Source organism: Engystomops pustulosus, chromosome 8 (assembly GCF_040894005.1).
Source record: "Engystomops pustulosus chromosome 8, aEngPut4.maternal, whole genome shotgun sequence".
Classification (NCBI taxonomy): domain Eukaryota; kingdom Metazoa; phylum Chordata; class Amphibia; order Anura; family Leptodactylidae; genus Engystomops; species Engystomops pustulosus.
The window spans coordinates 24,951,329-24,977,064 of record NC_092418.1 but is presented as its reverse complement, the minus strand read 5'-3'; the positions used below and the strand labels follow the sequence as shown (position 1 = coordinate 24,977,064).

General features: G+C 43.6%; 1 protein-coding gene and 1 long non-coding RNA gene across 6 annotated transcripts in view; one reads left to right on the top strand and one right to left on the bottom strand.

Annotated features, from left to right (window-relative positions):
- MAD1L1 (mitotic arrest deficient 1 like 1) overlaps window positions 1-25,736 on the bottom strand; it is a 438,339-nt gene that overhangs the window by 336,490 nt on the left and 76,113 nt on the right. For all 5 annotated transcript variants that reach the window (XM_072120358.1, XM_072120362.1, XM_072120360.1 and 2 more), the window contains exon 11: window positions 1,078-1,222. In XM_072120358.1, coding sequence (XP_071976459.1) covers window positions 1,078-1,222 — 145 coding nt within the window. The remainder of the gene's footprint in view (window positions 1-1,077; window positions 1,223-25,736) is intronic.
- LOC140076065 (uncharacterized) lies at window positions 2,891-11,659 on the top strand. The gene is made up of 3 exons (XR_011849517.1): window positions 2,891-3,009; window positions 10,135-10,194; window positions 11,300-11,659. It is a non-coding gene; the product is annotated as an uncharacterized lncRNA (long non-coding RNA).

The following is a 25,736-nucleotide window of genomic DNA, read 5'->3' as shown; positions in this document are numbered from 1 at the left end:
AGTGAAATTGGTGCCATTTTTTGTGCCATTTTCTTGTGGGCTTGGATTTTACTGCTTTCACTGTTCACCACAAATGAAATGTCTCATATATTCTTTAGGTGGGTGCGATTACGGGGAAACTAAATTTATAAAGGTTTTATAATATTTTCATACATTTACAAAAATGAAACCACCTGCACAAAAAAAAAATAATTTATTTTGCCATTTTTGGCGCTAACTTTTTCATACTTCAGTGTACGGAGCTGTGTGTAGTGTAATTATTTCCGAGGTGACCTGATGTTTTTAATGCTACCATTTTGAGGACCGTACAGACTATTGATCAGTGTTTATTACATGCTGCAAAATGGCTAAAAAGTGGCATTTTCTTCCAGTTTGGCAGGGAGGTGGTGAAAGGTGTGGGCACATGTGGATTTGGGATCACACGTATGACAGCTGTCTGTGGCCACATACAGACTTGCCTCATCACATGCACCGTGCGGCCAGTGATGCAGCATAGCACCCGGCCACATTGTGCATGCGCTGCCTGCAGTGGAGCTATGCTGGCTTCATTGCCCGCCTGATGCAAGTGATGAGCGCTTCAGACACAGACCAGTATATATGTGGCAACAGACAGCTGTCATACAGGGGGATTTGGGACACTAAATCACAGTTACCTATAGTTGGTTTAGTGTCCCAAAGCCACCTGACAGGACCTCTGAAGCTATTTGCAGCTCTAACACTGAACTGCTGATGTGCAAACCACACACAGCAGCCCCAGCAGCTCCTGACCTCTTATCTTCTGATGCTGCAGGCTTCCTTCTGTGGACTCTCACTCCTCGTACTGCTGTACTTGTCTTCCCGGGCTGAAGAGGAGGGGGGGCGGGCACTGATCGGCTGCTACTGTCTCACTAAGGCATCACTAGTGAGAGCAGAGCCGATCAGCTTCAGGATGCAGTGGCAGCCGGAGCTCCGACTTTGATAAGAATGGGGAGATGGTACGCGTGCCTGCAGAGAGGGCTCTGCGTGCCCTCTCTGGCACGCGTGCCATAGGTTCGCCACCACTGGTATATAGCATTGTAGCGGTAGCGGAGCACCCACCTTACTGAGCAGCAGCACCCTCTTCTGCAGGCGTCTCACCAGCGCGTCGTGCTGCTCTCGCTTCTTCTTTTCCTCCAGATGATTATTCTGGGTTTTCAGCAGCTCGCTCTGAAGATTCTGTCGGGCACTTTCTAACATCCGGGCACTAGAAGAAAGCAGAACGTTTTTTTTACTACTTGCTTATTTGAATGTGGCTCCAACTATACACCTGCACCCACTTCATCCAAAGGACTTCACTTCTGTTTACCAGGGGACCTCAATTCTTGTGGTGAGAGGAGAATGAAGCAAGTCCCATGACTCCCCCAGATCTTCCAGTCCAGAAGCCAAAAGTGGCGGAGCAACGTTATTATACCCTAATAAAATGTATAAAAAGTAGTTGTCCAAAACTAAAACTATAATTCCAGGGCTTGCTTGACACTAGGAATAGGATAGGATGGGCTTCACTTCATGGGGATAAGGTCCAAAAGAACTCAATTAGGGAATTTTCACAGAAAAGTTGGGTCAATTACCAGGTGGAATTCCACTGTCAGGATTATGACCAATATGCTAATAACACCTACACAGGTTCTACTCGGAAGATAGTGCACAACCCTTCTTTTCACCACACCAGAACACCTGGTTATCCCAGTTCCCATGTTGTTTTGGTGCTCGTGGTTTTAGGCCTGCACCCAACCGGCAGTTCTGAGGGGGTCACAGGACCTGCTTCACCTAATGAGTGTTCTCCTCTGACCAGGGGACAACACAGGAAGTGAAGTCCCCTAGGAAACGGAAGTGACGTTCTGTGTTAGAGGCCACTCGTTGTATGAAGTCCTATGGCACCCGTAACTGAAGCCACCCAGACGTCGAAGTAGGGGAAGCAAGTTTTTATTTCCTCTTACCAAGGGAACCTTGTCCTTCTATATTCAAAAAAAATTATCCAAAAAATGTGCTGCATACAAAGGGAGTCTCCAGGGAGTCACATACAACCTAACCCTTCCTGAAAATATTACGTAGGACAAGTACATCATCATAAGCCTTCTTCAACAGCTGACCTATGAGACATCAATTAAGCCAGTAGGGCACATCCCAGTGGACTTTTCTCTACCCCCAGGTCTCATGTATGCAGCATTCAAAACACAGGAGGATATCTCAGTGATCCGGTCACTGTCCCGGTTGACAGGTGGTTGTGGTCTGTACGGATACATCCTCACGCTGCATCCATCCACAGAACTAACTTACACCATCTGATTGTTTTTACTTGACTAAACCAGACAGAATTGATGAGGGGGGCGAGCTCCCGACCCTGGAATAGCGACATTCAATGTAATTATCGCCATGCACCGACTAACGGTAAATTTCTGTCACTTTGCTTTCCGATCCGACTCTTCCACCGGGTATAAGTGATTAAAAAGTACAAAAGCAAAACTAACAATGTGTTACTGTTGATAAATTGAAAGGCAATTTTGAGATCCCCTTTTACACGGCGATGTTATGATCAGCAGCTGTGAAATCGAGTCTTTTCAGCAGCACATTCAGGTGGGAAGGTTCAGCCTCGAAAACTCGCAATGAAAAAAGATCATTTAATTGCAGGAGCTCCATCAAGGCTTTGACTCCAGGCTCCGATTTGTTTACCCCACACTCGAAAAGAAATTAATAAAATATTAATTCCCTGCAGAAACGATGAGGTCATGTAAAGGCAGATGAATGTCAGCGCAATCACTTACTTGTAAATTGAATACATAAGAGGTGAGAGACATTCATTGTGATGTATCATGAAAAGAACCAACACCATTGTGATCTCTCTCTATCAGACACAAGGAAGTTCATGTAGACAATGATGGCGACAACACCCCCTGATACTATTATCACCCAGAAATAAACCTGATCAATGTCTTATGGGGAGATATATGGATGGAGAGATGTAGAGAGAATCAGAGCGGGAAAGATAAATAGGTACAAGAGATAGATGAAAGACTAAATGAAGTTACATCCAGTAAATCAAGCAGCACTCCAGTCTTCAATCACAATGAAAGGTTTCGGTATGAGCTACACCACTGTCAAGATGGAGATGTAACACACACCAAAAGGTTGACATGCTTGAATAAACCTCACATTTTAGAGTATGGTCACACATACTGCTAGTGCTGCATTAATAAATGTAGCACTGGGGGGAGAGGGGGGCTTGTCCCAACCACATATGCGATTCTATGTAAACATGTGATCGGTAGCCAGAACCGTTTTTTTTTTTTTTTGCATTAAAGGACACCTGTCATCAGGTCTGTGTCACTAGTCCTGTCACCTCTACCTGTTGGAGCAGCTCACAAGGATCCCATCCCAGCCTTTATCTAGTTATTTCATACATTATTCATTGTAAAATCATCTATTTTTTTATTATGTAAATGAGGCTGGTCACATGGTCAGAGGCAGTGATGTCACCCCTGTTACCCCTCCCCTCTCCTCCCCCTGCTCATGTCTGTGTGTAATGTATAGTAAAGCATGGCTAGTGTGTGCGCTGCATCTGCTGACATGCTGCATCCTCCTAATACACATGTGAGAGACACAGACATCAGCTACACATGAATCTGACATGTTCTGCTGTAACATGGCTGCCCGGAGCGGTTGTATCTCTCCTATACACACACACATGCACACACAGGCTGCAGGGGGCGTGGCCACCAGCACCAGGAAGCACATCATTATACAGCCTCACATCATTATACAGGCTGTCAGTCAAGCACTGGGGGTGTGGCTGTGCCTCCCACTCATGAATAGAGTGGACAGCTTGAATATGCTAATGCTTCATTGGACATTTCACAGGTCATTTGCATACAGCTTTAGGACCTCATTGCTTAGGTTTACAGGCATGTAGAGGGACAGTGAAGGGATAGAGGCAATGCTCTCTTATGGCAGTTTATGAAAATATATTTAGTTTAGGGGGGTTATTTTGCATGACGGGTTCTCTTTAAAAAATTCTTGACACCGGGTTCTGGTAACCAATCGCTTGCATTTCCATAGAAATGAGACCAGGGCCCACCCCCGTGACCCTAGCTCTGTGTATGTAAATGCAGCGCTAGTGATACACGTGACAGCACCCTTGAAGATGAGATCTACTCATGTCTGTCAACGTTTCGAAGCATGCTTTAACTACAACTAGACAAAGGTGCAGCTCATACCGAAACATTGCTACACTTGAATAAACCTCACCTTTAATTCTGATAGAAGACTGGACTGGCTGATTTTCTTTATGTATTGTCTGTAGGCCCTGCCTGGACCTGTAGGCTGTCCTAAGTGGGGCTACACACCATTACCTGGGACTTTTCACTAGATAGATGAAAAACAGATTTGAGGCAGAGGTCGCACTGCTCAACATAGATGCCGCTACATGGGTGAATAAGCCTACAATATGGGATGGATATTTTCTGCTGTTCATGAAGAATGCTAAAATTTTCACTCTGACCACTATTCAACCCAGTTTTAGGGGGTCAGGTTTCTATATAGAAAGATATTATTACACACACACACGAGAGATAGAGATATGAGATAGATAGATATGAGCTAGGTGGATAGATTTATTTAGATGATACATTTAGAATACTGGAGCAGGGCAAAAGAGTTCATTAAGAAACGTGAGGGGAAAAAAACAGTTAAATATAAAATGTGTGTGCGTGTATGTGATTGTGTACGTACGTTTGTGTACGAGAGCATGTGTGTGTACGTATGTGTGTGTACGTCAGCGTGTGTGTGCGTGTGTACGTGAGCATGTACGTACGTGTGTATGTCAGCATGTGTGTGCGTCAGCGTGTATGTACGTACGTGTGTATGGTCAGCATGTATGTACGTACGTGTGTGGTCAGCATGTATGTACGTACGTGTGTGTGGTCAGCATGTATGTACGTGAATACATGTGTGTGTATATAGTGTGCACACTGTACAGGACTGGGTGTCAGAACCTCAACATGCAAAAAGCAAAAAAATAAGCAGCACCCTAATGGTTCAATGTGAAAAAATACCTGTATGACCTTTATTACATAGGGAGAGTAATGTTTTGGCTCTAAACATTGAGCCTGCCTCAGGCTGGATAATCAGATGGATATATTGGGAGCCGAATTATTAGATATGAAATTGATAGAAATATAGGAAATAGATAATTAGATAGATGAGATAAATAGGATATTAAAAAAAAAGGTACGATCCATCTCACATGCATCTATGCATTTCTCTATCCACCCATGTGATTGTATCTCCTGTCTATCTGTCGTGCTGAAGTCTCTTATCAGTGATGTGTAAGTAGTCAGCAGGACACAGCATGTAAATAGCAGTCAGTCCTCCCCGGGCCGGCTCGCTCCGCCAGCGCTGTGGCATTTTCAAAGCTCTTAAATTTCAAAACAAATCATCTTCAGAAGTAAATGTTATGTTGCGGACCCTCACATCCCGCTCACTGCGCCTCAAACTGACTGGACGCCATGTTCATTTCTATGTACACGGCAAGCGGAGTATCGAAAATATGTAAACTCAACCCCAGCTTTCACGAACATGTAAAAAGTATTATATTTATATATATATTTATATATATCAGGGATAGGCTCCACATGAGAGGAAATGCTTTTGTTACATATCGCTACAGAACAAATATTCATTATCCGCCATAATCATTTAATCGCAAACCCCTTAAAACGCGTCTTGTCTTAGAGTCTGTTAGCAGATAATTCCGTATATTTGCATCTCCTTCTGCCCCGGTACCACACAGGCAAATGACTCCGATAATGACGCCGTCCTGGGCAGACATTCCATGTCGTTACATTTCTGATCCAGCGCTTTTCGAGTCATTCTCCGAAGAGACGGGATTAAAAAAAAAAAAGTTCTATCGAAGATTGGAATCTGAGACATTAAACAATTTCAGCCGCTGCTTTGGGCCTTAATCTCAGCGATAGCTGTCATTTATCAGGCTCCAATGAAGGACTATTCTCCAGCAAGCATCACTGGGAACAGCCAGAGGCAAAATAATAGGGCTCCACCATTGATTAGATATTGTGCGAACAAAGAGGCTTGCCGTGCATAATCCGTCTTTTCGCCAGGCTTGAGGGGGGGGCAGCATGCATCTATTCCAGTAAAAACAATTCAGATGTGATTAACTATAAAGTATCACATTCATAATTCCCGGTAGAGGAAGGCTGGGAGGAAATAGAAGGTGATATTCTGGGTCCTATTGATAACCCGTGACCTGCTGGCGATAGAAGTGGCCCGTTTCGTACATTTCAAGTGTATGATCAAGTAGTAAATCACATTATCAGAGCTAAATGACAACTAGTCACATTAGTAACTGGATGACCTATCAGGAGCAGGCACTCTCTGATTGATTGGAGGGGCAGACATTCCTCCAAGTGCTTTACTGCCATTACTGATTGGTAGAGATGAGCATTACCCAACTTTCGGTTCGGAAGCTCCGCGTAATCTGAAAATTTGCTTGATTGGCTCTGGAGCGGTCAATCAGGCAGCTTCACAACCCCAGGTAAATAGGCATGGCTGTGATTGGCCAGGTGGACACCTGGTGGACACACCTGGCAATCACAGCTTTGTTTGGGGGTGTAGCCGGGTTAGGAGGTGCTCCGGAACGAAGGACACGAAACCTTAAGTTCAAGTCCGCTCATCTCCACTGATTGTTTATTGAAGGGGTTGTCCAGTTCATAAAACTCACTTTCATATAAAATTTAAGGAGACATATAAAAGTGTCCCACACCCTGGAGGACTTGTGTTGTCTAATATTGCACTTAAACCCCACTCATTTTAAGAAACACTGTGCAGTACCTAAAGTACCCAGTGGAGGGACTGCAGGGAAATCAAACACTCTGCACACATTGCACACACAGATTTTGTATTAAAAAATACAACATAAGTAACCTTACAGTGAATGTGATTTGGAGAAATTAATGTAGACGATGCAACATGGAATGTGTAAATAAATGCAGAAATTAAAATAATGACCATATCACTATTCGTGTAGAACCTCGCTAATTTTTGCATGCCTTTTTTTATTACATTGTATTCTATAGGCCTGTGACTATCTTGACTTGAGAAGAAATGCTTCTTGTTAAGCCACACCCTGCCCCTAAGACATACCCCTTTTAGAACAAGTAAAAGTGTTAAAAAATACACTGGTCAAAATAATAAAAAGAACACGAACACATACTACTCTAAATGAAAAGTATTCTCATTGAATACTTTGTTCTGAACGTGCCGTCAACAAAATTGAATGGAATCAATTGAAATAAAATTAATTAACCAATGGAGCCCTGGATTTGGAGTCGCCCACGAAATTTAAGTGGAAAAACACTAGAGGTTGATCCAACTTCGATGTGATGTCCATAAAACAAGTCAAAACGGGGTTCAGTATTGTTTGCGTGGCCTCCACGTGCCTGTATGACCTCCCTACAACACCTCAGCATGATCCTGATGAGGTTGCGGATGGTCTCCAGAGGGATCTCTTGCCAGACATGGACTAAAGCATCCACCAACTCCTGGACAGTCTGTGGTGCAACGTGACATTGGTGGATGGAGCAAGACATGATGTCCCAGATGAGCTCAATTGGGTGTTCATCAACGTCTTCATCTTGCAGGAACTGCTGACACACTACAGCCACATGAAGTCTAGCAATGTCCTGCATTAGGAGGAACCCAGGGCCAAACACACCAGCATATGGTCTTACAAGGGGTCTGAGGATCTCATCTTGGCTATCTATGGCGAGCACATGGAAAGCTGTACGGCCCTCCAAAGAAATGCCACCCCACACCATCACTGACCGACTGCAAAATCGTTCATGCTGAAGGACGTAGCAAGGAGCAGATCGCTCTACAAGGCGTCTTCAGTGTGTCACATGTGCTTGGTGTGAACCTGTTTTCCTCTTTGAAGAGCACTGGGCATCAGAGGTGAATTTGACAATCCTGGTGTTCTCTGGCGAATGCCAAGCATCCTGCACTGGACTGTGACCACAAACCCCATCTGTGAATGTCAGGCCCTCATACCATCCTCATGGAGTCAGAACATTCGTGGCCCATTGGAGATCATTTTGCAGGGCTCTGGCAGAAGCTCTTCTGTTCGTCCTTGCACAAAGGCGGAGGTAGCGGTCCGGCTGCTGGGTTATTGCCCTCCTACAGCCCCCTCCACATCTGCTGGTATACTGGACTCGTAGCGCCTCCAACCTCTGGACACTACCAAACGGACACGGTAAACCTTCATGCCACAGCTCACATTGATGTGCCATGCCGCAAAAGCTGAAGCACCTAAGCCACTTGAGTGTGTTGTAGAGGCATTGTAGGGAGGTCATACAGGTATGAGGAGGTCATACACAATACTGGGCCTCATTTTATCTTGTCTTACGGACATTCCATCAAAGTTGGATCTGTAGTGTGTTTTGTCACTTTAATATTGTGAGTGACTCCAAAGCCAGGCCTCCATTGGTCAATAAATTTGATTATGATTGATAATTTTTTGGGGCATTTTGCTGTCAGCATATTCACCTTTGTACTGAACAAACTATTCAATGAGAATATTTCATTCATTTACATCTTGAATGTGTTATTTCAGCGCTCCCTTTATTTTTTTGAGCAGTGTATAAACAGCTCTGCGGTGCGAGTTACATAAGGATTCTCACGCTTTTGACCCAGTCAAATTATTGACTTACTTGGTGTTTCTTTGGTGGGTTACTTTAATTCCTTCCACAATAACAACGCGCTTACCGCAACACAAACAAAAACAAAAAAAAGAGAAAGCTGAAAAGCAGGTGTCGCGGAAGAAATCCATCTTACACGGTCTAATTGCTCGCTTATAGTTCAGTGTTCATCAAAACAAATCATATCGATTTTTAAGCCGCAAATGAGAAAAACAATAGACATAAATAATTAGTAATCACAGGAGAAGGCTGGCACGGGCAGCTGAAGCGCGGCATCCACGCGGAGCCAGCCGTCTCTCTACCCGTCGCCTCTGATGAGTTTTATATTCCCAGCCTTTCCTTCAATTTGAATCACCAAATTCAATTTGCATTCTCAAACAAACAGAAGGCGAACAGTAAAACACTTCATTGTGACCTTGAAGAAAATTACACTCAAGTTTAATTCAATCTGAGTAGTAATGAAGAGTCACATTTGTCCTCACGGTTACCAGCTTGTCACCAGAGCTCAGCTCGGAAAAAAAAAACCACCAGCACCTTCAGCTCCAGGGGGAAGACGAGAACGGGAAGGAGAGGGGAGGGGGAAGAAAACGTGAAGATGATCTGACTCGTATGATACAGGTAGAGAAATGTAATTTCTCTATTAGGTGATCTACCTGGACGTTCCAGATAACGTTATGGACTAATACAGATGACTACGCGTAACTGACCAGCCATGAATAGAAGGTGGTTTAACGCAACGGCAATTATGAGATTGAGTGCCCGTCCTCCAAACATCACATCTCCACACAATGGATGAGTTACATTAGACTGAACTCATAGATTTGTATCCAACTCTTTATTGGAGGTTTCTCTCTACCCCCAACATTACCGAATAATAAAGGGGTATTACCCGTTTCGGCAAATTAATGTTATTGTTTGTATTAAGAAAAATAAAAAAATTTCAATATACTTTATGTCAATTCCTCATACTTTTCTGAATCTCTGCTTGCGGTCACTCTATAGAAAGCTTCATTGTTTACTGTGCCTAGAGATCTTACCATGGTCACACACATGCGCGACTCGTTAGTATCATAAAGAGTAATCGGACTCTTATAACAAGCCTGTGTGACCATGGTCAGATTTCTATGCACTGGAAGCTTCCTATAGCAAGACAGCAAGCAGAGATCTATAAAACTGAGGAATTGATACGGAAAGTATATTGGAAAATGGTATAACTTTTCATTATTCCAATCAATCGATAACACTATTCTACATTAGATGAGCAATGCAAGGGGGTCTGCTCCACCACAAAAACCTGTTTTTTGGAGAAAAAAAAATCCCTTAATTTATAATAATTAGGCCATCTAATACCAAATAACGATTTTCCCCAAAAATAGTGTTCTGTGCTGCTAATTATACGTTTCTTTTATAGGTGATCCTGGAGTTTTCAAAGCAAAGTACAGCATCGGCATCAAGATGAAGAGGAGCAGAGGTGAGTATTTCAAGGTTTTTTTAAAACTGGTTGATTTCATTTGAAGGAACCTTCAGGAGTGGGACTGTATATGATGTTTTCATTCTTTACTGTATTTTTATCGGCTGTAATCTCTGGTTCTGTAAATCCTAGAACCACAATTCTGAAGTATTTTATGAACGATGTTCTTTTTAAAAAATACTCCATTTTAGATTTTAGAATCCTATAGAAGATATGAAAAGCAGGGAAAGCGTTCTGTGTACAATCTGTGGCCACAGCATATATCCAACAAAACATGTTCACCCTATAGCTCTTCACAGAGGAAAGCAGGTTCACACTAAGCACATGTGACAGAGTCTGGAGAAGTCTTGTAGAGAGATCTGCTCCTTGCTACATCATTCATCATGACCGGTTTGGCAATAAGTCAGTGATGGTGTGGGGTGGCATTTCTTTGGAGGGACGCACAGCTCTCCATGTGCTTGTCAGAGGTAGCCAGGATGAGATCCTCAGACCCCTTGTAAAACCATATGATGGTGCGGTTGGCCCTGGGTTCCTCCTAATGCAGGACATTGCTAGACCTCAAGTGACTGGAGTGTGTCAGCAGTTCCTACAAGATGAAGACATTGAAGCTATGGTCTGGCCACTCGTTCCCCAGACCTGCATCCGATTGAGACATCTGAGACATCATGCCTTGCTGCATCCATCAACGTTACGTTGCACCAAGACTGTCCAGGAGTTGGCCGATGCTCCAGTCCAGGTCTGGGAGGAGATCCTTCAGGAGACCATCCATGACCTCATCAGGAACATGCTGAGGTGTTGTAGGGAGGTCATACAGGCACGTGGAGGCCACATACAATACTGAGCCTCAGTTTGACTTGTTTTAAGGACATCAAAGTTGGATCCGCCTGTAGTGCGTTTTTTCACTTTAATTTTGGGTGCAACTTTGAATCCAAATTGTCAACTTCAACTTAAATATTTCATTCATTCACACCTAGGATGTGTTATTTGAGTGTTCCCTTTATTATTTTGAGCAGTGTAGTAGTTAGATTCCTGTACATAGGGGACAATATTATTGTAGTCATATTTTAGTACATTATTAATATTATTGTGTGTATGTTTTTTACAGGGCCACTTTAAATTCGTAATCCGTCCCTGGCGACAATCACTCTAAAGTTTGAAAACTCGGGAACACGGGAATAAAAAGTTTCCTCTTCCATTCTGCCTGTCACAAAGATGTTCTTGGAACGACCAAAACAAGCCCAAATCCAGCCTTAAAACCAGAAACTTCATTCAATTTTATTGCTCTTGTTGCCCAGGGTTTTTTCTAAGAGTTGACATAACTTGAGAAATGTCACTCGGGAGTAGTTTATGTGTAGCTGAACTTTATAAAAAACTAGCTGCAACACGACTGACCTTTAAAAAGGCCGGGGTTATGGAGGGGGCCGGCGGAGAGAGGCAATTTGTGCTTATTCAGCTCACTTTCATGTTACACACAAAAAAGACACAGGGGGAATTGTTTGTTTTTATGAACAAAAACAAATGTAATTTCTTTTCCATTGAAATACGATATTTGTGCAAGTACATTATATTATTACACAAATAAAACCACAAACCCCTTGGGCAGAAAAATGGGAGTCAGGCAGTAAAGAGACCTGGAGCCGAAATTTCTAACTGCAAAATATATATTGGTCGACATCTCCTGGTTGTGACCTCATTAAGTGTCTCTTGCTGGGGCATCATGGAAGCCTAGACATCTGGATATAGAAGCAGTTGGTCTTGATTTCTAGGGCTTTCTCCATACGTCTAATTCATCCCATCAGGATACTAGAGACTTCAGTAGCAAATGGTGAAACCAAATAATTGGAGATTTCTAAAATGTAGAAGTTGCCTGCACATTTCTAGCCCCAATGGTAACCAAGATCCCCAAGTTTGTCCAGTCCGGAAATAAAAATTTAACCTACCATCTATCTGGAGTATGGTATGTCCATGGTCAAAAAAAAGTTATGAGTGGTTCTCAGAAGTCTAAACACGTAGTCTTAATTTAAGATTGAGCCGATGACTACTTCGGTTCTCAACCATGGTGGAGGACAGCTCTTTTCACCACCACCAGTCTCTGGTGGGGACAAACAAGCCGTGAAATAAGTATTTTTCCTCTTTACACCACCTCTACCCCAATTGGCATCTGCCAGTGATGCTCTCTACAGCCTTCAAACCTGAACGGTTGCTGGTGATGCAATTCTACGCCAGGATCCTGGAGCCTACGCATATATCTGGCACAATGGAGGTGTGGACCTCAAATCACACGTCGCTGCTAGAGTGGAGCAGACTTGGTCAGGTTCGGCGTTTTGGTTTGACCACGATTGACTTTTTGTCAGATGAGCGGTAGAAAAGCCAATCCAGCAACTTGTCATGGCTATAATTGGCCAGGGGGACAATGCTGAATAAAATGTACCCGAAAATCTAATCAAGTAGCCTCCACAATGGAGCCATGAAGACTCTGCATTCTAACTGTGCACTCGAGGCGCATCCTAAGAAGAAACGCTTTCCCTTTAATACATAACTTTAATAAAAGTAAAGACATCATTTCAATAACCTAGTTTAAACTCTGGATAAATCATTTGTCAGATAAACTAGAGAAAATAAGGAGGGAGAAAGACAGCCTAATCCACTGAACCTCCTGCCCAAACTTCAATTCCTTTCATGAGCCTCCCAGGTGGATCTTTCATGAGAGATCAATCTGCGGCTCTTAATTGTAGCTGTTCTCACCAGAAGAAGCTGCATGTGATGAGCAAAGTGAAGGACACAAAGAAAACTGAAGAGTAAAACTATTCTGCATCTGAACTACAATTCACCCCTTAGCGCCCATTCACATTCTCATTTCGGGATTAGTGAAAGGGATGAGCCATCCTTTTCGTCCATTGATATTTTATCATGGGTCCCGCTGTAAGGACCCTCCTGATTGGCAGATTAAGTGCCTAGCACTACAGCTCTAGCTTGTTTTAATGAATAGGGCACAACTGCAATAGCGGGAACTGCCTCTATTGGATGGCACTGAGCAAGAGAAAAATATTTAAAGAGTTATTCCAAGTATAAAAATATCCATATGATAGAATAGTTTGCTAATTGGTGGGTGGGGTCTATAATCAATGAAAACAGAGGGTTCCCAGAACACCCAAATGAATAGAGCAATTAATGTGATTGCTCAGCCACTTTGTTCACATCTACAGAATTAGGCAGGTATTGAGGCATCTGTGGAAATCCCAAAATGAATGTCTCACAAACGAATGCTCAGCGGCTCTGGATGTCTCTATCATGAATGGTTCAGGAAGTAAGAGTTCTCCTTATGGAGAGTGTGCCAATTATGGCCTATAGGCGACTGGAGTATCAATGATTATAAGGGTGATGCCACACATGGCGTTTTTGGTCCGTTTTTAAGAACGCGTTTTCAGTCCTTTTAAAAACGCATGTGTTTTTTAAACCCATCCATTTTTTACTGTTTTTGTCAATTTTTTCCAATTATCTTAATAGATAAACAGGATGTAAGCAGCCACACGCATGGTAAACGGTCAAAAACGGATGAATTTTTTTTTTTTTAACTGAAAATGCATTCTTAAAAAAGGTACCACAAAAACGCCATGTGTGGCATAACCCTTATAGTTATTGATACTCCACTACGGGATTCTGGGAAATTTGCAAATGTGTTTTCCAAGGTGGTAAATGGAAAACAATGGCACCTTTTGCTATCTGGAAAGGCAGCCCCCTTAACACCAAGCATGATTTACAAGACGACTAATAATCCCACATCTTTAAATCTGACAGTTAGGAGGGTATCCTCTCAGTGATCTTCTACAGTCCCACAAAGAAAGAGTGAACATCCCATGTATGCTCTGCCAGTCAAAATGATCCACAGATGCATGGTCAGTGTCTCAATATGTCCCATAGTTGCATGTGCAGCAGCTCAGGGGCGTCCAACCAATTTACCCAGGGGGCCACATCAGGCTTGTGGTTGTCCTAAAGCGGCTGAATGTAATTTCACAGCAAGCCTGCTGTGGCCCCCCTGGGAAAATTAGTATATATGCTGTTGAGTAGTTACATTTATACAGCATAACCATTACAATCAAAGATTTCGTAGCCAAGAGTCACAGTGCCCCCGCACAGTAGCCAAGAGTCACAGTGCCCCCGCACAGTAGCCAAGAGTCACAGTGCCCCCGCACAGTAGCCAAGAGTCACAGTGCCCCCGCACAGTAGCCAAGAGTCACAGTGCCCCCGCACAGTAGCCAAGAGTCACAGTGCCCCCGCACAGTAGCCAAGAGTCACAGTGCCCCCGCACAGTAGCCAAGAGTCACAGTGCCCCCGCACAGTAGCCAAGAGTCACAGTGCCCCCGCACAGTAGCCAAGAGTCACAGTGCCCCCGCACAGTAGCCAAGAGTCACAGTGCCCCCGCACAGTAGCCAAGAGTCACAGTGCCCCCGCACAGTAGCCAAGAGTCACAGTGCCCCCGCACAGTAGCCAAGAGTCACAGTGCCCCCGCACAGTAGCCAAGAGTCACAGTGCCCCCGCACAGTAGCCAAGAGTCACAGTGCCCCCGCACAGTAGCCAAGAGTCACAGTGCCCCCGCACAGTAGCCAAGAGTCACAGTGCCCCCGCACAGTAGCCAAGAGTCACAGTGCCCCCGCACAGTAGCCAAGAGTCACAGTGCCCCCGCACAGTAGCCAAGAGTCACAGTGCCCCCGCACAGTAGCCAAGAGTCACAGTGCCCCCGCACAGTAGCCAAGAGTCACAGTGCCCCCGCACAGTAGCCAAGAGTCACAGTGCCCCCGCACAGTAGCCAAGAGTCACAGTGCCCCCGCACAGTAGCCAAGAGTCACAGTGCCCCCGCACAGTAGCCAAGAGTCACAGTGCCCCCGCACAGTAGCCAAGAGTCACAGTGCCCCCGCACAGTAGCCAAGAGTCACAGTGCCCCCGCACAGTAGCCAAGAGTCACAGTGCCCCCGCACAGTAGCCAAGAGTCACAGTGCCCCCGCACAGTAGCCAAGAGTCACAGTGCCCCCGCACAGTAGCCAAGAGTCACAGTGCCCCCGCACAGTAGCCAAGAGTCACAGTGCCCCCGCACAGTAGCCAAGAGTCACAGTGCCCCCGCACAGTAGCCAAGAGTCACAGTGCCCCCGCACAGTAGCCAAGAGTCACAGTGCCCCCGCACAGTAGCCAAGAGTCACAGTGCCCCCGCACAGTAGCCAAGAGTCACAGTGCCCCCGCACAGTAGCCAAGAGTCACAGTGCCCCCGCACAGTAGCCAAGAGTCACAGTGCCCCCGCACAGTAGCCAAGAGTCACAGTGCCCCCGCACAGTAGCCAAGAGTCACAGTGCCCCCGCACAGTAGCCAAGAGTCACAGTGCCCCCGCACAGTAGCCAAGAGTCACAGTGCCCCCGCACAGTAGCCAAGAGTCACAGTGCCCCCGCACAGTAGCCAAGAGTCACAGTGCCCCCGCACAGTAGCCAAGAGTCACAGTGCCCCCGCACAGTAGCCAAGAGTCACAGTGCCCCCGCACAGTAGCCAAGAGTCACAGTGCCCCCGCACAGTAGCCAAGAGTCACAGTGCCCCCGCACAGTAGCCAAGAGTCACAGTGCCCCCGCACAGTAGCCAAGAGTCACAGTGCCCCCGCACAGTAGCCAAGAGTCACAGTGCCCCCGCACAGTAGCCAATAAATTGTTCTCACAGAGTGACCTCTTAACAGCCAAAAGTGCCTCCACATTTATTCACCTTGTCCTGCTCCACCAAAGAGGCAGCCGTCTTCTTCTTTATTCGCGTGTGTGTAGAGGCTGTATGCGCCAGCTCTGAAGCTAGCAGACATGACCACATCATCACGTCTGCCAGCTTCAGAGCCAGCAGAAGAGAAGGCTGTGGCTGCTTCAGGAAGGTGGGGAACAATGAGGTGAGTTTCCCTGGGCCCTACGCTGCAATCCTGACTAGTGCAGCAGAGAAGGGCCGGATAACATAAGGTTGTGGTCGGAATATAGCCTATGGGCCTTGTGTTTGACACCCGGTCCAACGGAGCTGCCTTTCTAAGAGACATTTTCTTATCCCATCCTTAAAAATTCATTTGCATATTTCCCAGAATAATAAATGTAAAATTGTACAGAAAAGCAAAAACAAGCGATTTTAGGAATCGGCGAACATTTTGGTGATCATTTTAAGCAAATGAATTGCCGATATATAAAACTGTGTTTACACTGAATGATTGATGTGGATTTTCTAATCTTGCAGCCAGATAAAGTGTCCCGACGTTGGCTTGGCCACTATACACAGAGCATAAGGCTGGGGCAGGTGTTCAGTGTTTGCAGCAGCTGTCAAGCGTTTTTTTTTTTGTTAGCCTCACCCTTAATGTAGGAAATTCACAAATAAACAAAAAGCGTAGAGACAGCGATGCATGCAAGATCAAATGATCCAGAGCTTGTTATTGATCCAGAGCTATTGTAATGAATGTGTGGAGGAGAAACATCTCTTTGAAGGGTTTGCAGCAACATGGCCGTCCCAGAAGAGGCGCAAGGCTGCATCCGACATGGAAGATAGGACAAGTGCGGCCAAGGAGGCGTTCACGCTCCGGTGCACTGTGTGAATACAAGACTGAATATATTCTGTGCAAGGCCATATAAATGTCCTAATGTAGGGCAGGTCATTTCTGTGCATCTCTCAAGATTTGAAACAAACTATTTGGGTATTATGGGGCAATATGGGACGACAATACAACAGTGGGCGTGAAAGGGACAGTGTCGGGTCGTGGAGTGGGATGTTCCGTGCCATTTCTGCCCCACATCTATAACATATTTTCACGTTTGGAAAAAATTTCTCCTCCTTTCGAGGTAGACCACACATAGGCCATACATGCTCCACTGCAGATTGGGGGTAAGGAACAAACAAAGTTTTTCAGGGTAAAAAAAGAGGAAAACTATACGTCAGTGAATTAGGGGCCCAACACTAAGGTTTAGTTTTCCTATTTCCACGTAGTCTTATCGTACTACTGATTCTGCAAAATTTAAAGATCTATAAGAATTTTTAAAAACAAAAACACCACATTTCTATTACTGAATTCAGGTGTCCTGGAACAGAGCCCTTAAAATAATGGGCAAAATCTGGTCTGCTTGTGTAGTCGCTAGGATATGCTTGAAAGGGGAGGTCCCACCAGTCAGACGCACAACCAGTAAAAAGATTGGGGATTCTGTTTCCCCATTTGAATGAAGTGTCAAGTCCCACATCATGTCATTAGGCTTCCTGAAAGACATGCTTGATGTTAAGGGGGCTGCCTTACAAGGTGGCAAAAAGAGGCTTGGTTTTTTCTTTTTCTATCCTGGAAAACTTATTTACATATTTTTTTCAGTATCTCCCAGTGGACCGTGGGTACAAGTCTCCACATGCCGACAAGGCGGCCTCGATTGGCAAAGTCTCTATAAGGAGAGCTTATTTTGCCTGACCCTAAGCACTACACCATATATTTGTATATCACCTTATACAAAAAAAAATTAATTTTTTTTTTAGAGTGGTGTAGGTTAAAGTTGCAGGAAAAGTTTCCAGCCCATCTGAAGCCTGGCAATCCTGTAAAATAAGCAGTGTCTGCCGTCTCGAAACAAAGCCCACATTTTAGAATAGACTTGAAGCGCCGATTTCCCTTATCCTGCATTTCTTAAATAGCAGCTAACACCTGTCTCACCAGGAGAAGCACGGGAGATAATGTGCTGTAATTATGATTTATGGAATAGGAGGTTAAGAGAGAGGCAACGGGAAAAAAAAAAAAGCTGTGTGTCAGCTGCTGGACCGAGCCGCTTCTTCCTTCTGCCAGTGCCAGGCACAGATTGGCATGGGTACTTTAACCCTAGAGCAGGAAGATACTCTTCTGCAGTTAGATTATTATTTTTTCCTTTTGGTCAAAGACACAACATTTCTGCTTCCAGTCTCGGAGCACATGATAGAAGAAATTGTCCAAATGTCCGTAGTTATGAACCATGATGCCAAGACTGGCAGATGGAGAAGGAGCGGAGGTGGACGCGAAAGAGGGCTTCTTAGAGACAGACAGGCGGACAGGAGATCGACAGACTGAGGGGAGCAGGGTCATAAAAGTCTGTGCCACAAGCAGTGCGCGAATTAATGGTCACTTTATTACAGACATGACTCTTTCATGACTTCCTGTCGGGAAGTTAGACAAATCAACCTAGAGAACTTTGAAGAATGTTTTCCTGGGATAAGTTTTAGTATGAGTCAGAATGTGAACCTGAGGCCTAGTCATCAGTGTTAAACTAAGCAGGGCATGGTTTTTCAAAATTTTAACTATGTGGTGTTTAAGGTGAGTTGGTGTGGAGAGTATGCCAAGTATGGTGGATCTAAGAAAAAAAAAAGTAAGACGGGCTGGCCATGAGAGAGTTTGGCCCGAGAAAACTGTTGTCTGCACTAGAGGGATTTCAGGACCACTGGACTGAACGGAAAGTTGAGCTTGGCCCAGTGATAAGAAGTGGTTACACTGCATGAAGTGTTTTTCTTAGCCAAAACTCACATGTGGACAAAGACCTAAAGGGTATTCTGATAAAATAGACCAGAGGAAAAGTAGAGAGTCGGTCCAATAAAAAAAAAAAAAAAAAAAAAAAAAAAAAAAAAAAAAAAAGGCAATGCCAAAGTTCCACTGATGGGTTACAACACAACCCCCATGGCTCCTAGCAAAGATAGTTCAAAATATCATTATTGTTCGAAGAAAACGGTCAAAAAAGTCAAGACTCTAGCCTAGTCAGATGAATCCAGAGTTTTGTTAAACCGTGCTGATGGGAAAGTCGATGAACCGATATTTGTTGAGCGTCAACAGTGAAGTATTGGCATTTCTTTCCATGGGTGTTTTGATACCTCAAGGCGTTGGAAGCCACAATGAATTGCTGCTAATCTTACGGCTTGAGTAGGTCTAGGATGCAACTAAATGGAGGTTCTGCTAGTGCAACCATTGACTCCCACCTCGAAAGTGGAGAATTTTGGTAAACTTTGGAGGCAAAGTTAGAGCTTTTCCAATGTGACCCGTTGATTTTTGTGTGGATGTACATGTATTCCGGCAAATCCTCTCCCTACAAAAACGTAGCTCAAAAACCAATCACTTTCATGCCATGAACAATCTAAATAAAAACATGCAGACATTAAAAAGTCCGCCATTTACCTTCAAGTGGTTGAGAGATTGAGAAATTCAAATAGGTATTTAGTCAGTAAGTAAAGCGTAATAGAGACCCAGAGGTAGAACATATTAAAACAGTGTGAAATTTCATGGCGTATTTAAGAGCCCCCCCACCCCATCCACCAGGCCCTCTAGGGAGCTTTATGTAGATAAACATTTTTTTTTTCTTGCTTTGCACATAAACAGACTGCGCGAGGGAAAGGTTTTCATTTTAATTGAAGAGGTGCCGTGAAAATTTAAGACACATCAAGCGGAAAACATTGAGGATCTCGGGTGAAGTGAGAACAGATGGTTGACACAGACTGTTAGACGCTTAAAACGGGAACCGCAAAAAGGTGGCGCGCTGGTTATTATGCAGCAAATTACCAAGTCACAAAGCATTTGACGGGGCTGGGGTTAGCTTGTCTTCCCTGTACCTTACAAATCAGAGCTAAGAATATTCATCCTTGCACTAAACTGTTTAATTCAGCCTTCGAGGGGTAAAAATATTAACGCTGTGATCACAAGACATCACCCGACTGTTGGCGAGCGGACGAGGAATACTTTTTCGTCTGCTATTATAATAATGGCAGCTGCAGACAGCGGGAAGGGCCTGTTCTAGCCTTAATGTAGGATGCCCACTGGGTTGATGAAGGAATATAATAGAGCGGGCTTGGCTGCCGACTTCGGCCGACTACTTAACACCACAAATGGCTTCAGTCATTAAACCTTCTGTAGCGGTTTCCAGAGGACACAAATCACTCGCTAGTCTGGCTGATGATGTGGGCTACCACTGCGCCGCACAAAAGCCGGTTGGGATATGCCAGGCACGCTGCGACATAATCACCGACAATCAAATTAACTCAATCACTATGGGGCAGGATAGTGCAATCCCTCTGGGAATGGATTGAACGTTCGTAGTATCAGATTTTAACATGACTGTGACTGACGAGTCTTCGAAAAGATGGATAAAGGTACTAAGACAACGGTATATCCCACACACACATAAGGATGACAACCAGAAATATGGCACTTCCAAACAGCACAGTCACCAAATTTTGTCCAAGATCTAGATGCAAAAATAACCCACTTGGCATAAAAGTCTGTGCAGAAAACTTGTTGGATTTTTTATATTCTCCCAAACGCAGTGATGCGGCTATGCCGGTACCCCTGTAGCAGTTTACCCTCTAGAGTTAATCTGGTTATTTTAAAAGAGAAAATTAAAGGACATAAGAGGCCGTGCTGAGGATTATGTTTACATTTTTTTTTTAAAAGTTCCTGGATGATGCTGGGGAATCTGCCTCGATCTACTTCGGTATGAACGATTTCGAGATTGTAGATATCCTTTAACTGATTTTTTTGGTTGTTCAACTGGTGCCATCACGTTGTTAAACAGAAACATTAACAGATTACATTTATCAATTAACAAAATGGAAAAAAAGGAATTAAATCAAAGTGTGTTGGGAAAAACCAGCACAGTATGGAAGAAAAATCAGCAGGGAGGTTGTTGCAAACATCTTGGAGAACTAATCAAATAAATTAACAAAAGAAAACTAAATGAAAATTAACAACCACCGACCCCTGGTCATGTAAGAGTCTGTCTAGGAATAACTGAAAAGAGAGAAGAATATAAACCCGCTTATATCAACAGAAAGATCTGCTCTTTGATCTCCAAGATGTTTGAAACAACCTTCCTGCCGAGTTCTTTCAAAAACAGTGTGCAAACATGCAGCATAGAGGATGTTGGTCAGATCAAATACTAACAGATTCCTCTTTGCACTTTATTAACTTTTTAAACCTTTTATAAAATTCATTAATTTGCTGCTATTTATCCTCACCTGCCAAAAACTTTTTCACAGTAGTGTTCATTTCTGCAATCTCTTCCCCCGCATAGATCAATGCTATACGAGTGCCACCAGAAAGTAGAGGAGGGCATCTGCTGTCTTCTGCATAAACATTGCCATAACAACGCAAATTTGTATTTATGAGAGAGAGTGCGCAGCGGCCAACTGCATGCAGATATAAAGAGGGGAGACTAATCCACGGGATCCGCCAGCTGAATATCCCTCCCACCCCATAAATCTCAGTTTTACCACAAAGCTCCTCGCTACATCCAACAATACAAACAAACACAACAAAGACGTAAATTATTTATCATTTATCCGTGCTCGACAACAGGAGATAGTTAGCCGTGTCCATCAGGAACACAATAACCATCCCAAATAACTATCATCCCACTGCGTGTATAAAAAGGCAGAAGGCCAAAACATTTCTACGTACACAACACAAACCGCGCGCGGCAGTAAATTGTTTTTGTGACATTTTGATGTTACAATTTAATTGTTACCGAACAGACTAGAAGCTTTTGGTATTTTTCAACTCCTACTCCTCCAATTCTGTTATACAAAGATGTGGTAGTGAGCCAAGGTACCTGCTCTAAGAATCTTATTATAAAAATAGGAGAAGCTTTTAATACAATCTCGATTAAAGTTTTCTATCATTTTATATAAACAGCTTCAATGTGCACCAGCTTAATGCGAGTTCTTTTGAAGAACATGCTTCACAGGAAACAAATCAGATCTGAACCCGAGGGTGCGCTCACACCCTTTCATATGCAGTTTTCAAAGCCAAAAGCAGGTGTGGATCATAATAGGTAAGGACATATCATTAAGAGAAGCTGTTCCCCCCTCTTCCACTTTTTTTTTCTCTCAACTCCTTGTTTAGACATTGAAAACTGTATCTGAAAAAATGAATGTGTGAACACAGCCTCAAGATCTAATAATGAGTCCTGTCAGAGCAGAAATTGAACTCACTGCTTGTGGAGCTTCAGGTTGAGAGCTCATTTGGTGTGCTGACTGAACTGCTTGTGGAGCTTCAGGTTGAGAGCTCATTCGGTGCGTTGTCTGAACTGCTTGTGGAGCTTCAGGTTGAGAGCTCATTTGGTGCGTTGACTGAACTGCTTGTGGAGCTTCAGGTTGAGAGCTCATTTGGTGCGCTGACTGAACTGCTTGTGGAGCTTCAGGTTGAGAGCTCATTTGGTGCGCTGACTGAACTGCTTGTGGAGTTTCAGGTTCAGAGAACCAAATGAGCTTTGAACCTGAAGCTCCACAAGCAGTCCAGTGAGAGAACCAAATAAGCTGTGTCAGGGCATCTTCTGGGTTCTGAACCTCTTGTTTCACAAGCAATCATATTATAACAGCCCCTAAACTCTAAAGCGTCACCTACACTAGTGGTCCTATAAGAACACCAAATGAGCTCTTAACTGTCAGCTCCACAGGAAGCCATATCAAGCTTCTTCCAAAGTTCTAAACCTGCAGTTTCTCAAGATGTCAAAGCAACCAGTAATCATGCAGCTGCACAAACATCCATAATGGAAAAAGAAAGTTTTGAGGTTAATCTAGCAGCAAAATAAGGCAAATATAAATGCACCAAACTGCATATTTATTAAAATGTTACTATTAATTTTTCTATGCTCTCTCAACAAACCTTTCCCAGTACACAGAGATCTAAAGAAAGCAAGTGCCTCCACAGGCTTAGCACCGCCTCCTGTACACCAAGCATCTAATGCTTATAGATAAAGGATATTCTCCAAAAGTGACAGATTTGTAGGAAACGAGAAATAGTCTTGGAATTTTGGGAACTGGAAGACCTTCTTTACTATTGTACAAAGATTTACACATCTTGTTTTAGAGAAATGTTTTAGGTTTGTGCTTAAATGTGTAGAACACATGACAATGTTATAAAAAAATTATGGCATCCTTCCATCACACCAAAATAGATTTAACACAGACGAAGGTTAGTAGAGATCCTCCCAGAAAAGTGCCTGGGAGACACTCCTCTAAGAAAGAATTACAGAGGAGCGTCTATGCAGTCAGCATCTTGAAAGCACAAGATAAAGATGGGAATTTATCTTGCCGGCCGCCTCCAGCAATACGCTTCCTGCTAGATAAGTAATGATCATAGCACCAGAGCACAAATGCACTGCTCAGCAGGCAATATCTGTTATTAAAGTCCCTGATGTTTGGTAACCACAGTCCTGCGCTGAAACAAATAAGCACCATTATGCAATTGAAACCACTTTGCAGCTGGGGGGGGGGGTGCACATACAAGTTAAAGGAGGTGTCTGGGTTTAGCAATGATCAAGCAGTAGAACCAAAAAGTCTGTTTTGAAAGTGTCAAAAATCCTGGTCAGAAGGAATTTGGGTGAAACAAGGAGAATGCAAAGGGTTTCAGTTTTGCTTCTTGCTCGTAATTAATTAATCACTCGCACTATGGAGGACACCAGGGCCCATGTATCCAAATATTAAATAATTCCGATTGATGTTAACTAGATGTACCACCCCCTTTAACCTCTAGTGAGAAACATGCAGCCGATGGCAACTTAATAGTTTCCACTGGCTTTTTTGCCTGGGATTTTAGAAGCCGGACCCAATTCACTGCTCTTATTTACCGAATAATCTGATGAGACAACCCAGTTGTGAGGGGATTTCTAAACCAAAAATCCTGTATTCATTACTAATCCTCCTGCGTGGGGTACACCTTGCGCCTTGACCTATAGTAAGGCATTTTCCTATGTTTTTTAAACAATAAAACCTTGTTGAAACTAATATTCGATAAGATATTGATTCAGGCCTTTACAGTAAGTGGCGCCTTTAACGTGCTTACATCAAACTGATGGGCCCTCGAGAAGGAGAAGGAGGGATTCTGAATAAGGGACACTTTCCGAATAAAGTTAATTCCCTACAAGCACCAGGCTTCAAGTTATCCAAGATGCATATAAAGTAGACAAAAGTAATGTCTGAGATCATTAGACATCGAGCCTAGGCAACTCGGCAATGCCTATCCAAATATCAAGTTTCCCTCAATGGTTTTGGACAAGGAACACTTGAAGAAAACTCATTCTACAAGATCCGGCAACAATATTAAATCAGACGAGACACCGGAGACAGCTTGAGCTTCTGATATTCCGGGGGAGCTGAAAGATTTATTGACAGCAGAAATTAAAGAAGCCGAGAGTGGCATAAAAAGATGAGAAAGAATCGGAGCGAGTTAAGATGTAACAATCTAATCAAGTCGTCTCAGAGAGGGATCTCTTACAAGTAGTGTCTACACTGCTTAACGCCAGCTCTGAGGGCCTGGAGTGATAGCTTCATGGTGACATGAGCAGAAGGGGGAGAAGACGCTCTATCACTTCAGAAAAGAGAAAATTACCCCAACCTCTGATCTGGGGGCTAGCGGAGCATCGGCACGGCGAGAGAGACAATCATTCCTTTCTTCAGAAGCCATTACTCTGAAAAGACAGACAATGACCGGATGATTCCCAATTGTTCCTGTGTCTCCGCTTGTAGCATTCTCTGACATTTACTTTAAAAAAAAAACAAAAAAAAAAAACAGTCATCTAAAAAGTTAACAGCCGTCATGTAAAAGCAAAAACTTTCTTAGAAGGTCAATTAATAAAAATAGAGCATCCATCGAAAATGTCCACGTAGAGACATTCCTGTGTTCTTCTTCAGAAGAACGGTAACCAGCTGCTACAAGAAGAAGTAGTTGGTACTCCCCAGCACTCACATAATCTGTAGTGCCCCCGCAGGATAAACAAAGCATTGCATGTTATCAATTCAAAGCCAAACTGACTTTTTGGGGCCTTCAAGAGTCACTCTTTCTGCATAATTAAAGGCTTGAAGCCTTTCAATGTCCTGTTACTATAAGATGAATCTAGTGCCTCGTCATACAGTAGACCCAAATACTCACCTTGACATTTCCATTATTATGAGCAGTACTAGCTCGTTGTCTAGGGCAAAAGGCAACAAACTGATGAAGACTTTGTAATTTGAGAGACGATCTATGACCAGGACTACTATTCTTCCTCATTCTAGAGAAAATTGAAGGAAGTCATTGCTTAACAAAACAAGCTGCTCAACAATGGCACTTCGTAGTAATAAACCCCTATTCGAGACGCTCTTTCCTTTTAATTCATAAAGTATGACTTGAATTTACATTCTCTTCTTCCTACCGTAAGAGTAGTCCGCATTCAGCCGGATAAATGAAAACACTTTGATCGGAGAGATACAGGTTTAGTTTATCATTTTCTTTTTCTCTGCAATATAAATAGGAAAAATTGAGACCCCGATGCCCCCTACATTTCTCGTTTACAGGAGCGCCATCGTTTTCCTAGTAATCAAGTGTTTACAGAGCGCCGCTTTGTTCAATCCCCTTCCGGGCTCTGTGTGCTTAAACAAAGAAGGTTGGATTCAACACAGCTGCTCATTTGAAAGGGAAAATATAGTGGAAAGGAGGGTGGGGGGGGGGGGGGATCAAAATGAGCCATTCCGGCTTTGAGATCTGAAATATTTGTCATCACATAAAAACAAAAAGGGAAAAAAAA